Source organism: Anas platyrhynchos, chromosome 6 (assembly GCF_047663525.1).
Source record: "Anas platyrhynchos isolate ZD024472 breed Pekin duck chromosome 6, IASCAAS_PekinDuck_T2T, whole genome shotgun sequence".
In the NCBI taxonomy this organism is placed as follows: domain Eukaryota; kingdom Metazoa; phylum Chordata; class Aves; order Anseriformes; family Anatidae; genus Anas; species Anas platyrhynchos.
The window spans coordinates 20506188-20521071 of NC_092592.1; the positions used below are offsets into that span (position 1 = coordinate 20506188).

The 14884-nt window shown below is 36.1% G+C and overlaps 1 protein-coding gene across 1 annotated transcript in view; it reads right to left on the reverse strand.

Annotated features, from left to right (window-relative positions):
- TM9SF3 (transmembrane 9 superfamily member 3) overlaps positions 1 to 14884 on the reverse strand; it is a 43810-nt gene that overhangs the window by 15515 nt on the left and 13411 nt on the right. Inside the window, exons 3-9 of the mRNA XM_038180928.2 lie at positions 13314 to 13436; positions 9927 to 10087; positions 7598 to 7675; positions 5486 to 5617; positions 4799 to 4965; positions 2105 to 2199; positions 88 to 218 (exon numbers count right to left, since the gene is read on the reverse strand). Of these exons, the coding sequence (XP_038036856.2) occupies positions 88 to 218; positions 2105 to 2199; positions 4799 to 4965; positions 5486 to 5617; positions 7598 to 7675; positions 9927 to 10087; positions 13314 to 13436 (887 nt within the window). The remainder of the gene's footprint in view (positions 1 to 87; positions 219 to 2104; positions 2200 to 4798; positions 4966 to 5485; positions 5618 to 7597; positions 7676 to 9926; positions 10088 to 13313; positions 13437 to 14884) is intronic.

A 14884-nucleotide genomic window follows, 5' to 3' on the forward strand; every position in this document is an offset into this window, starting at 1 on the left:
AGCTATGACTCACAATTGTATTTTGATTAAGAAGTAGTTTTCTTGTGTCTTACAGTGGTGTTTAAATTCTCCATTAAAATGACTCACCATGGTTCCAAATGGTATAGCTCTTGAAGCATGATAATAGATGGCAATGAAGTTAATGAAGAAGGCAGTTCCACACACCATTGCCGGAATAAGAAAAGCTCCAATGAACATCTGCTTTATCCATCGCCTTCCTGTAAGAAGGAACATGCCAATGGAATTGGTAACTTTTTAAACAAAATACCAGCAAGCTCTTCAGAATTCAGGTGTTTATTTCCTCTCCCCCAAAAGATAAAAAAAAGAAAAAGTAACAACACACAAGGATACAAAAGCCAAGACTTAACTAACAGTTTTATTTGGCTCTTGGAAACTTCCAAGATGCAGCACATTAATCAATTTATTAGGCCAGGTGAAAAGACAAGAGAAAGAGATAGTGTGATCACTTTCTGGCTGGGAGCATATGCTGACTAAGCTGGCCAAAGAAACTGCGGTATGAAACATAAGAGTGTATTCGGGCTACAGATTAGCAGTGACAGAGATAGCAGAACCTGTACACACCCCAGTATTACAGCAGCACTGAAGGAGAGCTCTGCAGTGCTCTGGGGACAGCTTACTAGTACAACTGCTTTCAGGTAACACCTGCTCCAGGTTGTCTTCACCCAACTGTGCTGACTCCATATATACAGGATGCATTAAAGAACTGCCTATCCTTGGTATAAAGCAAAACACCACAGCACTTAACATACAGCAAAACTGAGCTGTGGTATCTTCGATAGCAGAAAAGTTAGAAGGAAAACTATTTCTAAGACCCAGAAATTAAGGAAACAGAAACACTTGTCAGTAGTTATTACCATATATGTTGAGCTCTTTGGGGAGCTCTAAACCAAAGCACCTCTTGTACAATACCTTAAGAATTTTCATTCTGTATTCCCTTCACCTTCTAAGCTCTTAAATACCATATATATTTTTTAATTATGCAGAACACAGATGCACTGAATAGAAAACAGCCAGAAAAAACAGCACACACTTTTCAAGACCATCACATACATTTTCACCATGAGCCAACATAATAGCATTTCACTGTTTATTACATTTGATCTGGAGACAAAATGCAAATCTGGCTCAACTGTAGAGCAAAGTACAACATTTTAGATCAATAACTGATTTACCTACAAATCATTAGGTTGATACATACAACACATGAATATAGACATCTAACCTCCAAACTCAGAATGGATTTCAGTACAGTTGACACTGAGTACTAATATGTTGTGTTAAGGAGGTAAATATTTTTTGCAAACTCACCAGAATTATTTTCCCTAAAGCACTGTAGAAGATAATAGATATTGATTAGCCTCTCATTGCTGCGTAGGGAATGGATGAAGCTAGTGGAACTACAAGGGTGCCATTAGTCAGAACTCAGAGAGGTATGGTAGGAAGCACCTGAATACACACTGTCCAAATCTGTTATGTCACTTTTGTTGGGTTTCTGTTCTCTACCAATACTCATTTTCAATTTGCTATGTACAAAGAAAAGCACATACTGAAAAGGAGAAGAATCTCCTTCAAAAAGTTGCTATAAACACTTTTCCCTGCTCGTAATTAATGAGCTAGTAGATACTGTACACTCATCCTTTCAGTGTTAGTAAACATAAACCCAACAGTACCCATTGAGGAGGGCTATGTAGCAGTCATCTGGAGATGACGTGAGCTGCTTAACAGCATATGTTACAGAAGAGGGAGAGACTGCATTACTCTCTGGATGTCATGACGCAAGCATAACTATATGAATTGCTTGTTATACTCTTTCATAAAAGATACAACTGCTAATAGCTCTTATTACCTTTAATAGCACTTATTACCTTTAAATTAACCAAATAGTTCAGCTATTTGTAGTTAGAATACACAGCCAATATGGAATAGAAAATAACATGAAAGTTATATATTCAAAATATTTTCTATCTTAATGGATTCCATCTGAATGACCTAACTCCAAGAAGATACTTCTATACCAGTGTAAATCGGAAAACATTTCCATTTAACAACATACCAAAAATGCTGAAACATGAAAACAATTTACCTCCTTGTCTAGCATAAAGACTTCCTCCAAAATATCCATTCACTGGGGATGTTGCAGCATAAACAAATATAGCTGTACTAAGCATTGATCCTCTCCTGCAAGAAGTGATTTAATAAATGAAACGGAAAAGCAAACAGGACTAGAGCAAAATTTAAAGTGTGCAAGTTTAGCTTATTATAAGTTAATAAAAAAACTAGTAGTTTCATGTAATATGAAAATTAAAAATCAAGTGAATAAGTTGTAGAACCTAAATAAAAATGAGAACTATTTGTATTCAAAGCTTCTGGACAAATCTAATTCAATCCGGAAAACAGAGGTGCAGCATACAACATTCTTTCCTAATCTGCATTTAATTTTCAGTGGAATTAAGTACAAAGTCTCAACTCAGACCAAAATACACTTGCATTTTGATTTACATTAAGAACTATTTAATATTAAGCGTAAGATTCAACTACTGCAGATAAAAGTTACTCTTTGCTTAGTATCAAGGCCAATGTTAACAAAAATAGACCAATTCTGAATGATGTTTCTGCCATCCCTCAGAAATTAACTTGTAAGACTGGAAGTGTTCATCTTACAGAAAATTAGAAAACCTGATTTAGAAACTATAATGAAGCCACAAATCAGCATGGAGTAGTCAAATCAGAAGAGTTTAGATATTTTGAAATTATCGCCTCATTAAATGTTGAAGCACTCATTTTGGCATATCTTCTGAATCTTTACAGGCAAAAGCTAATAATTTTAAATTATAAAAACCATCCCAAAACACATTTTTAAAATGATATCTAAGAATAGCTAGACATGTTATTCATGAATAGAGCTACTTCCCCACATCCCACTGCTATCCTTTGGTAGCAAAAAGCAGCAGAAGAATTTCAATTTGCTGTATTATCTCCCCATTAGTTGCTCTGAGAGATTCCAGACTATTGGTATCTTGGCTTCTGAAGAAAAATTACTGGATGCCTGCCTTACTCAAAGAAGCAATCTTAGTCATTTTTCATGACTGGAATAAGCAAACTAAGTAAATATACTGCTGGTGACACACACTCTAAAGGGATAGTACAGTAACATTTGTTTGTTAAAAAAAATAAACTTTTCTATTTAAGAAAACTGATATATTTTGTATTGAAAAAGCTACCATTTTTCTGTTTTAAAAAGTTAGAGACCAGCTTTAACAGCTCTCCTGATTTAAGCCACTTTGGAAACACACAGAAAAACCCAGAAGATCAAGCACAATTTGAAGTAACGTGTAAACACAGGCTACCCATAAAGTGACCAGCAGATGCTCATCTAAAATTATCTCAAAATTTCTTATTCTCAAAAGTTACTCACTTATGTTTTAAATATTCTAATGGCAAAGTTGCTCAAAATACAATCCAGTATTAATAAATTAGTAGCTGACGTGATCAAGTTCCATTGAGAGGCTTTTAGCTGGTATCAGGTGCCTGGCTTCTAAGAGTTTTAACAGACTTGAAGAACATTGATAGGCAATCACTCTGTACTTCTGGTTTACAGCATTTTCTAGCTTGCCCTGCTATTTTCCTCAACATACAAATTCTTTGTATGAGGTTTGGTCAAGTGCTCAGTTATACACACAGAACTGAATTCACTAGGAAAGTAATAAAAAGACCTATTGCAATAAAAGATCAAGTATACATAATTTTAAAAATTATTGTTCTGATGCCTTTTACAATTGCTATTGCTAATGCACAGCTTCACTATAGTGCACAAACATTCTGAAATAGACTCAATCCCTCTCTTAAAGGGACAATATGCTGTACAATTTAAAATGTATATAATCCTACCCAGAAATATGACAAATGGGACCAAAAAGAATAACACCCTATGAAAAATTAAAATATGCCAAGATACTGACTACAGAGTACATCGGTAAACATGGCATTAAAAGGCAGCTAAATTCAAAACAAGAGTTCTCTCTAGTGGTATATCAGAAGTATTACAGCTTGCTAAACCAATGGTTACAGGTGATACATATGCAAGGGAATGGGAAAAAGAACTCATACAGAAAAAAAAAAAAAAAAACAAAAAACAACAAACCACAACTTTTCTCCTGTTTCCAAAATCAAAAGCAAGGTAGAGAACTAGGTGAACCATAATTGGTGTGTTAAATTGAAACTGGAGTACAGCTTTTTGTTTTTAAGAAAGTTGCCTCCAGTCAGGACCAAAGACCACCTGCTGTTGGAAACTTTGCATGCAACACTGGCTGAGAAGCATCTGATTCAAAAAATGTAAGAGATTAAATCTCTAGTCCTGAGAGTTGTGTATAAAATTGACCTAATGCATTGTCACAGTAAACTCATACTACAATCTTTACAGAACGGGGAAAAAAAAAAAAGCAAGACAGGAAAATGCTGTCACTCCAGATGAAAACAGTAGTGAAAACAAGTACCTTCTAACACTTATTTCCCAAATAATCTACCAGCAATGCTGCAGAGGAACAAACTACAGTTTCATAATGTCATTTGAAAAAGCTTAACAAAGTTAAAGGAGATCAAGTCATGTGATGATAGTACAACAAAATGTCACAAAATCTTAACTCCCCTAAATACTACTATGGATAATTTGCTAAAAACCCTTGAACACTTTTTCCAGACCAGTTAAGACATTAATTTTTGTAATTATTTTGTTCATTTAATCATTTATATGTGGGAGGCACAGCATAATTACACTTACTCTGTGTATAAATCCTCTATCATTGCAACGACAATGACTATAAGAGACACAGCAAAAATCTGACAACCAGAACCAATAAGCGATGAAAATATTAGAGGATGACTGGATGGTCTAAAAACGTCTCCATGGACCTGCTTCCACCCATACTCATCACCTAGATCTCTGTCCTAGGAACAACAACAACAAAAAATTAAGTCTAGTCATCACAATCAATGACAAACACACAAGCTAATCACATATTAAAGGTTTGATTTAGTAAAGCAACTTCAAGTGTAAGCATGACTTTCCTTCTAGATGCGATGCATTCAAGCGAGATGTTTACTCTTCAGATGCTTATTAAGATGCTAAAAATTACCATCTAAATGCAGGACGCAGTAAATTCTATTAGATTCCCTCCCTGCCTCCAAAATCCTCTGAAGCACTTAGAAGTAAAAACAGGCTTCTATTACAGAGTCTGTATGGACCCCACTTAATCTAAGTGTGAGTATGAACATTAACAGAGTGACTACAGACAGGATTCCAGGTTGCAACCTAGGCGTATGTTACAAAGAAAACCATTAACACTTCCAAGACACATGTGGGGAGCTTTCTGTCTACCCAAAGAAAGCCATTCAATTGCAGCTAACACAATAAACATATGAAGAGAAATTAGTAAGCCTGAAATAAAAATGTCAATGCAGATCTTACCATATCATCCATCTCTTCTTCCTTGCTGTATCTTGCATAATCTTTTCTTAAAGTTCTCATTAATATCATAGACACTAGGCCAACCAGAAAGATCACCATCATGAAAGAATTGAAAATTGAAAACCAGTGAATCTACAAAAAGAAAACACATCCTGAAGGTTCAGAACCATAAATGTGTTTCAAATTTGTTCCAATACAGGTATATCACTGATTAACAGAACAGCTTATCAGTATGAGCTAAATAAGCAACACTAATGTAAGCAACACTGGATTTGCATAGTCCACTAACACCCCACTAAAACTGGCCTGTGAAACACCACACAAAGCTTTTCAACAGCCAAACTTCCCCATGACCAAGGTACCACAGTTTAGTTAAGCACCAGCAAAGTTTGAACAACTCCATGCATGCATGCTCCCTTGGGCAAAGTAAAGGCAACACAATGTACTGCTGCCTTCCTAACGAGGTTTGCATTAGTAAAAGGTATGTTCACAATCAGAAAACCAACAAACATTTCCTTTGCACAGGACCAAAGTATGGCCTCTGACAAGCATGCTTTCTATTTTTTATCAAGCTCCACACAGAATGTAAAACTTCTAATTTTAGCAAGAAGTGTAGCTCAGTATACAACCCTTAAGGAGATTGCAATAACAGGTTTAAACCATCACAACTGTTATCAACTGGTTTGGGCTGATCCTTTTTGCTTTGCATTTACTTCAGTCAGAATTGTACATACCGTAGTTATTCAGCTGTAGTTATTCAACTGACAAGCAGTGGAGTTGTACAGTTTTGTCCCTGAAGTTTCATCACTCCTGAGTGTGTGAATGTATCTACTTGAATTGCCTAGTATCTGCTGCACACTTGAAGTTTGCATGCAGACATTTACTGAAGCACTAAAGAAAACTGGAGCCACCCTATTTAAGCAACGTAGCTACCATTTAAAACATACATTCTTAGACCTGCCTGTCTTGTTCTTGTTGTCCCAAAACATCTTACCATTAATACAGTAGTCCAGTAGGCTCCAGTCTGCATCAGTACACCAGACTAACAAGAATTAAATTTCACAACATCAAGTAAATAGAGGAACATTTCTTTGCCAGCTGCTGAATGGGATGAAAACCTCAGATTTACAGGCCAGAAAGACATGAGGAACAATAAACAGGGGAAATAATTAACCTGAAGATTTTTTATTTTATTAAATAACCCTCCATTGCCTAGCAGCTCTATGCCTTATCAGCTGAGGTTCTTCAGGTCTGTTCAAAAAGAGTTGTTGTTGCAGTCCTGGATTCTACATAGAAAGCTTCTACATTGCTTACTGTACTTCAATTGAAGTACCAGAGTGCTACTTCTATTAAGTTAATTTTGTAATCCTCAAGCAGTTTACAACACAGCAATATTGAGCTTAAGGAGTCCAGCACAATTAAGCTTTTTGTAGAACTGAAAGCACGTTGGATGGCCAATGTTTCAATCAAAGAATTAAATTCAAAGTGTTTCTGAATAAAATCTTTCACAAAGAGTTCCAACATTCACTTTATGATTAGATTTGTGATTGCCTATCACAAACCTGTGATTGTTTCAGGTTATGTTTTTATATTAAAAAAGTACAGCTTCCCACCTCTGTGCCACCCAAATGCCATTTCACAAATGTGCAAAGGGAAAAGGAGGCAGAAGCCAGCTTGCCAGAGTATACAACAGGCAAGCAATTTAAAGAAAAAGTAACCCTAAACCCAAAAATGCTCCTTTCTAAAAATTGCAAACCACCTTTTGGCCTGAATTCAGAACAGCAAGGTGATGGGTGATTTCAGGAAGTTTAACAATACAGTGCGTGATGATATATATCTGCTTCAGTGCAGAAGACAATTCAAACCTAAAATAAGAATGCAATTAAAAAAAAAAACACACCACACAACCAGGACACTGAGGGAATAAATGTAAGGTCCAGAAATAAATTCATCACAGGTTGCTTCAAACTGGTCGCCCTGACTCATTTTCTCCTTAGAAGAACAGTAATGGGAGCAGACAAAAAAAAAAAAATAATGATCTATGACATCTTCTGAACTAACACACCCATTTTAGAGGGTTATTTTGTAAGGTTGTCTTAGAACAATACATACTCTGTGCTGAAAGAAAGATGGGTCAAGGTACTTGTCAAATCTGTCTTCAAATTTCACATCTGACTTCTTCCATTTCACCTAAAAAGAGAAAAAATTTACACTTGAGAAGCTTGTTATAATATTCAGTTATACCCACATGCAGAAACTCAAAACAAATTTCTTAAATCATCCAGTTTGGATGTTTTTCTGAAGATTGCTTTCTGACTGCAGGCTTTCTCAACATTTCCATGTACTGACTGGTACAGAAAGAGGCTTGTGGAGAACGTTACCAGTGTTGCAACGAGTGATGAAAACTTCCTCTACTTCTGCCACCCCCATAGCAGGTGAAATCCGTCTTGCTGCTATGCACTGAAACTGGTATTCAATGACATCAGCATCTTGTACTCAAATTCTCTGAGTACAGTGCCAAAGAAAAAAAGAAGCAGTCCAGCAGCAGTGAAGGAGATGAGAAAATTTAAGATTTAAAACAGATGCCAAAAAGAAATAAGAAGGGCATAAGCTGAGATATAAGGAGCCTGGATGGAAACTGGATAAAAGAGTTCAAGGTGGACCCAAAAAAGACAGCCATTAAAATTTTGAAAGCTACAAGCTAAAAAGCTGCCACCTAAAACCTTTAAGGCCACATCATTCTGCAAAGTAAACACTTCAGTTAGCAATAAACAAGGCTGAAAACAATTGCAAAAGTATACATTTATGGCCATACTATCACAGAGTAGCACCATATATTACTGCTGTCAATTATTCCCTAAGCTCCACAAAGCACTGCTTTGGATTTGGAAGTGTTAACTGTGCTGATGAAGTTGTTAATATGGTACAAAAAGTATTTTTCAGAATCCTTCACTAGGTTGTTTTTATTCAATTTCTAAATGCAATTCCAGAAATTAAATATAAATCTACGCCAATATTTTTTCAAAAGCATGCTGAGATTAAGAAACATCATGATTTTTATTGTTCATGAAACTAATGCAACTCTGTTTTGCATATTTTAAATACACAATAAGCATCTATCTTTTCTAGAAGATGCTTTCTTACTCACTATAGAAGAAAGCTTACAAGCATAGCTGAATACCCCTATCACTCACCACAGTCCTGTGACATACTAAAACTGAAAGAGATTACACACACTCTGGGGTATGATATTAATGTTATCAATTCAAATTACATCATGTTTCAAGATTAACAGCTCAAAACTTTGAGCACTGTTCAGTACCCCTTTAAATAGACACCTTTCTCATTACAGTATCTGCCATTAAGTAGCACTGCTTAGATTAAGTCCACCAGAGACTATTCATGAATCAAACACCACACGCATGCCGGCCCAGCAACTGTCCAGTAGTGCCAAAAGAGATGGGAAGATATGTCTTGAAACATCTAATGCAACTTTAATTACTGACAGCTACTCAGCACTGTCCAGCTCCAAATTAAGAGAGCAAATGGATTTCTTGATGCTGGTGGTATTTGAAATAGAAAATCGCAAAAATTCTACTGCCTATTTTGCAGCAGGAACTTAACTCGAGAAAGCACAGATAAAAACAACTACCTGTGCTTCAAACAGTACAACTTACTCAAAATAAGGCAAATATAATAGCGGCAAGAATATTCTCTGAAATAATCTTACGCCGACATCTACTTCAACATTCTGTAGAAAAATGATGCATTAAGAACTAGTTTCTGTATATGTGTGGTGAACGTAAGAGCAGTAATCCATTAGAGATTTAAGTAATGTCAAATAATCAAGGAAGAAGGGAAAAAAATAAATCATCATCACAGATCAGCAAACACAATTGATTCATTACCTTTTATCATAACAATTCAATACAAAAGCAGAAGGCTTCAAAGAAAACTCTATAAATAAGGCAATACAAATAAGATAAATTTCTACTGCAACTGCAAAATAAAGTAAGCATTAATACTAACTGCCAGCAAAATACAAAGGTTTATAGTGGGTTTTGCTCCTAGCTCAGAATCCAGCTCAAGTTTATGTTGCAGATGTTCCAAACATTAAGGAATTGTGTAGCTTCTTTATGGTCCCCTACAGTTCTAGACTCCATATCTTTTTGGACATCTTCCTTTCCTACCAAAGCACTTTTCTTCAGACTATAGAAGCTTTGGTAGGTTTGAAGTACTTCAAAAACACTCATTTTACATTTACTCTTAATAAACCTACAGAGATTTTTCAGTAATGAAAAAAATATGTGAATTAGTGAAGACACATCTTTCTCTCATATGACTTTACAGCCATACATAGCTGTAGGTACACCAGTAACTATTTTAAAGCTCTTTTACCATGTAAAGTTTCTTATTACACATGCATCACCAGATTACTTACTGAATACGACATCTGGATTTTTGTGTTTGGCACCAGTTTCACCTTTCCTTCACTGGTCAGGTTGACATCCACAATTCTATTGCCATTGTAACCAATTTCAAGTTTTTTGTAAGTCCAAAGGTAATAATCTTCCCCGTTTTCATCTGCTTCTCCAACAATACCTGTACAGGAAACAAGTTTAAGCATCTATTACAGGTATGCTTTTCAAAAATTATGTAATTATGCTTAAAAATATAGATTACAAAAGTTTTGGCAGCTATAAAATAATATTACTACAGTAAAAAGAGAACACATAGACCTTATGTTCCTTCTATCAACTGTGATTGAAGGTGTGGTCCATGTATTGAAGTCACCTGCAAGAAGCCCTTTGCAGCAGCATTAAAACATCAAAGCACACAGCTACAAACACTGCACAAGCAACAAAAGAATTAGTAACAATTCCTCTGATTTAATAGACTTCTTTATGGACTTCTCACCTGAAGAACTAACTGAACACAAATTCAAATTCCATGAATACAAGTTAGTCCCAGACTTCCATATTTTTTCATCTCCTTGTTCAGTCTATCCCTTCACTCACTCCCCTTCCTTTTCAGAACTCTGCTTTCATTCTCTGCTCCTTAGTTGATCCCCCAGAACACACTCTTTGCTCTCACTTGCACACAAGTTTCTGATAATTTCCCAAAAAACACAGTTCCCAACTACTTTCTGTTACTTTCACTAAAAAAAATATTGAAGAAATCATTTACTTGAAGATTTTTGGTCACCTCCAATGTTGACCACTGCTCAGAAGCTCCTGAAACAGAGCTCACTCGTTGTTAGCCATGATTAAGTTATTTTTCAATAATTTACTGCAAAATGAATAATCTACTATAGCAAAAATTCAGAGAATGAAGAAAACAAGCAGTCATTATCTTTAAATGTTAAGAACACCATAGAGAAGATGACATACAAGATGGAAACCCACAATAAAAGCACCCAAGATATACAAAGACCAGGATGGTGAGAGAGAGTAAGTAGGTGAAGGACATGAAACAGGTTACAACAAAGAAGCAGGTGTGAAGGAATGGCACTTATGTGTTACATGCACTTTTATTTTTCAAGGAGGTATTTTCTGTTGTATTTTTTACTCATGCTCATCTGTCAGAATTGCCTCGTATATGCCACGCGCATGAAGCAGTTTGCCAGTTTGTGCCTATGCCATACAGCCTAACACCTGGCGCACCATCTGTTCCCATGGCAGTATCCAAAACTGTGACACTACAGATCTGCACCGCTTAAAGGACATTCTGATCAACTGCTGCACCTGAAGGAGGGAACTCATACACTGCTCCATATACTTCAGGAGATGTCCTGAAACAGATAAGCCTAGCTACTCCACTGCGGGATAGCAGCACAGGAGAAAACAGAAAACTGAACAGTTTTATCTGAATGCACTTAAAAAGAGTTAGCTGCGCTTTTCAGGTCAAAACAAAGTGCAATCCTTCCAAAGCCTCCAAACAGCAGTGTGAAGTCATTAAGTCGCCAACTACTAAGAAAGGTATTTCACACCTGGACATTATTGAAAGTAGAGTACTCCTTACTGGGTGTTCTGAGGACTTCCTAAGGATAATGTCTAACATTAATGTTTGTGCATATGTCACACTGACTTTGACATTAGTAAGCCTTACTAAGGTAGAAAACCATGAAGAACACACAACATGAATTTAACTCAAGTTTTCAGGAGACAGAAGAGCACTACAAAACTATCTGGATGAGCCCAGAAAAGATGATACCCAGAGCCCATGTGTTTGTAAGCTGTAGCACTAGGAATGACTTCTAGCACATAGAGAGCACAATACTGAAGAACATTAAAAATACCAGATTCACATTAAAATGGATTTTTCAGTTTAGATCATTAAAATCGTAAGTTTGTGGAAAGTTTAGTAAGTATATTTGTTCTTCAGCATTTGAGCTGACAAAAAAAAATTCAAAAACAAAACGAGAAAAATTAGTCAAAAAAAAGTTTTTGAGACCAGCCACACATGGTTCTGGCTCAGCATCCATCACCCTTGGGCAGTCTAAAGCTGCCGCCAATCTATGAAAATCTATTGCTTTTTTCCCCCCTCCTCCTGAAAGGTCAAAAACATTAAAAAAAAATATTGTAGCAATAACTGTCATTCATGCATACTTTTAAAAAAGCCTTCCAGAAGTTGTCCAAGAAGCACAGTAAAGGCTACTGATTAATTAGGACCTTGTCACAGAGCTGTTACACACCCTAGGCAAACCAGCTGAAAAGAACTAAGATGGTACAAGTCCTTCTGTCAGACACTCTAACATATCTCTTAAAAAGAGATAAAAATAAAGAAGTAAGAGACTTCCTGACTAACAGATAAATAAAGCTCTAGCATTTCTGGCTGGGACTCAAAAGTCAGTTACTTTCTAAAAACAACTGAAATTGTAAGGAAGAGCTAAAAAAAGAAACCCAGCTTCTGTCAGAATGGAGAAATGATGGGTAGCATCATTCAGCATACTACTGATCAAAGGACTTCTACTATTAGGTTTAAATTGTATTTTTGTAGGTGTTGTGGGGTTTCATATCTTTCTCATAACGCAGGCAACAAAAACCTTACTGTAACAGCGTTTTGTGGTGCTTTTCCTTTCCCTTCAGTTTACATCAACAACAGGGAGGTTAGACTGTGAGATGTTTGGTTGATCACTATTACTGTAAAGCACAGAGTGTAATGTGCAGAGCTTTCTTTACTAGGATTCTGACTAGGTACAGGGGAGTGACAAAAACAGAGAGCTTATGAGACAACGACAGTAAGGCCACATAAAACTGATACAACACACAAGCACTTCTAGACCAGATTAATAATACTCAGCAAGATCAATTTTAAGGACTGCACAGGAACATACGAAATAAAACCATTCCGTATAACCACTGACTGCACATGCAAAGCTGTTAAAAGCCACAAGATTACCATATAAGTAAATCAAACAGACCTTGTGTTATTAACACACTGAGGAACTACCAAAATAACACTGAGACAATGTTTTACAGAAGTTGTGATTCGTGAACACGCTAACATGGACCTTATCTTTGACCTATCTAATTACCATTACTTGAACATTTAAAAGAATTCAACCCTAAGAATTTAGTATTATTAAATCAGTAGCTGAGAAACAAAACTGGCTTTCGCTGCTTGTGTAATTCGTTAGTACTTGTCACCCATCTCTTCTTTCAAAGCAATAACCCTTTAACTCATTTGTATTATTTGGTTACATAAATTCTACATGCTTGTGAGTTTCTTGTAATGAAGCTTATTCATCGATGACTTCACAAAACCCACTAGCACAGTGGGTTGTCATCCTGTAGCTGCAATCAAGTTGTTAGTGCACATCACTCACCCCATATCGGCAAGTCATCAATATACATCTGGTACCAATAGTGATTTTTGATAGCATACACAAAGGCATCTCTTCTTCCTTTGTCCAAGTCAATTTCACAGTAAGTAGTCTGCATTACATCGTCTGAAAAAAAAATAAAATAAAGCACTGTTAATGATTTATTAATGAGCTGGCTCAAAACGAACACAAACCAAGCAGATGGAAGAATGGGCACTGCTGGAGTCTTTAACTCCTCTTGGCTATGTTCAAGTAGGTAACAGAAAAGGACATTTAGAACAGAACCATTAAAGCAATTACACGACTGTTCTTGTAATTCTACCTTTCCATATGAAGAAGCTTCCCACTGACTGGATAAGGAAAGGTTTCAAAGTATCCTTGTGCTATTTTACCTGCACAGGATGAAGATCCATTTGCTGATGGTAGCTTTATCTGGACATATAGATCCTGAGAACACTTACTTTAACAAAAGCTATGAAATTAATAACAAATAGATAAAACTATAGACGATATTCACTCTCCATTTTAGTATTTCCAGGCTCATTGACTGTCCCCATCGGCACTAGGAATACTGTTCATTATAAAGTAAAGTATTTTAAAGTTCTGAGCAATTTCAAGAAGATAGCATACGGAAAGAAACAAAGCAATCAGGGTAAAGATAGAAGAAAAAAAATACAGAAAACAAAAGTAGGAACAATGCAAAGAATGCACAAGAGGCTGCATTTGGAAATTAAAAAAATCCACCCCTTCAAGCCAGAAAGTTATTTTTCAGCGTCTACAAATCAGAAGCAATGCAGTTAACAGCCATGTTTTCACACCTCAATTTTCTTTTCAAGAGAAACACAACAAAAGGGCTCATATCTATAAGAACTCAGGCAGCAATGGATTTAGAGATAACAAATAACAGCTGCTTCTACGTGAATGTTTTGCTCTCCAAATAGTAAAAAATAAAGTGAATGTAAACAAATACCAGCTTCCAGCTCTCTCTTTTGTTATCACTGAGAACTGGGATCTATCCCTAGTAGACAGTATTAATTTGAGCCCCAAATAAAGCTCTATTTAGTGTCAAAATTCAGCTTACTCAAGCTCTCCTACACACTACTACGAAGTTTAACAAGAAAACAATCACCTATACAGAAAAAAAAAACACTGATAAATAGAATATTTACAACTCAAAATACTATCTCTGATATCAAGAATTTGTGAAAACAAAAGTATGGACAGTAACTCCGGTCAAGCAAATCTAATGGCAAGACAGTAAGAAATCAACCAACAGCAGTCCTGCACAGTTGGAGTAATTTCCTGTAGCCCTGGAGAAAATAGTGCCACTGGCTATTCTGGACTGGATGCAACTCCTTCTCCTATTTCCTATGGAAACATTAACATTTTCCATTTTTAGTTCTTCCAAGATGTAACGAATGCATTCTAAGTCTCATATGTACACTGAAGAAAAAATTGTTTTTCCAAATTGACACATTAGACAAACATTTTACTGCTCTGAAGACATTAAGAAGGCTGGGAACAAAGAGAAAAACAAAATCATTCAAGCCAGCATTCTGAAGCATCTGTGGGTT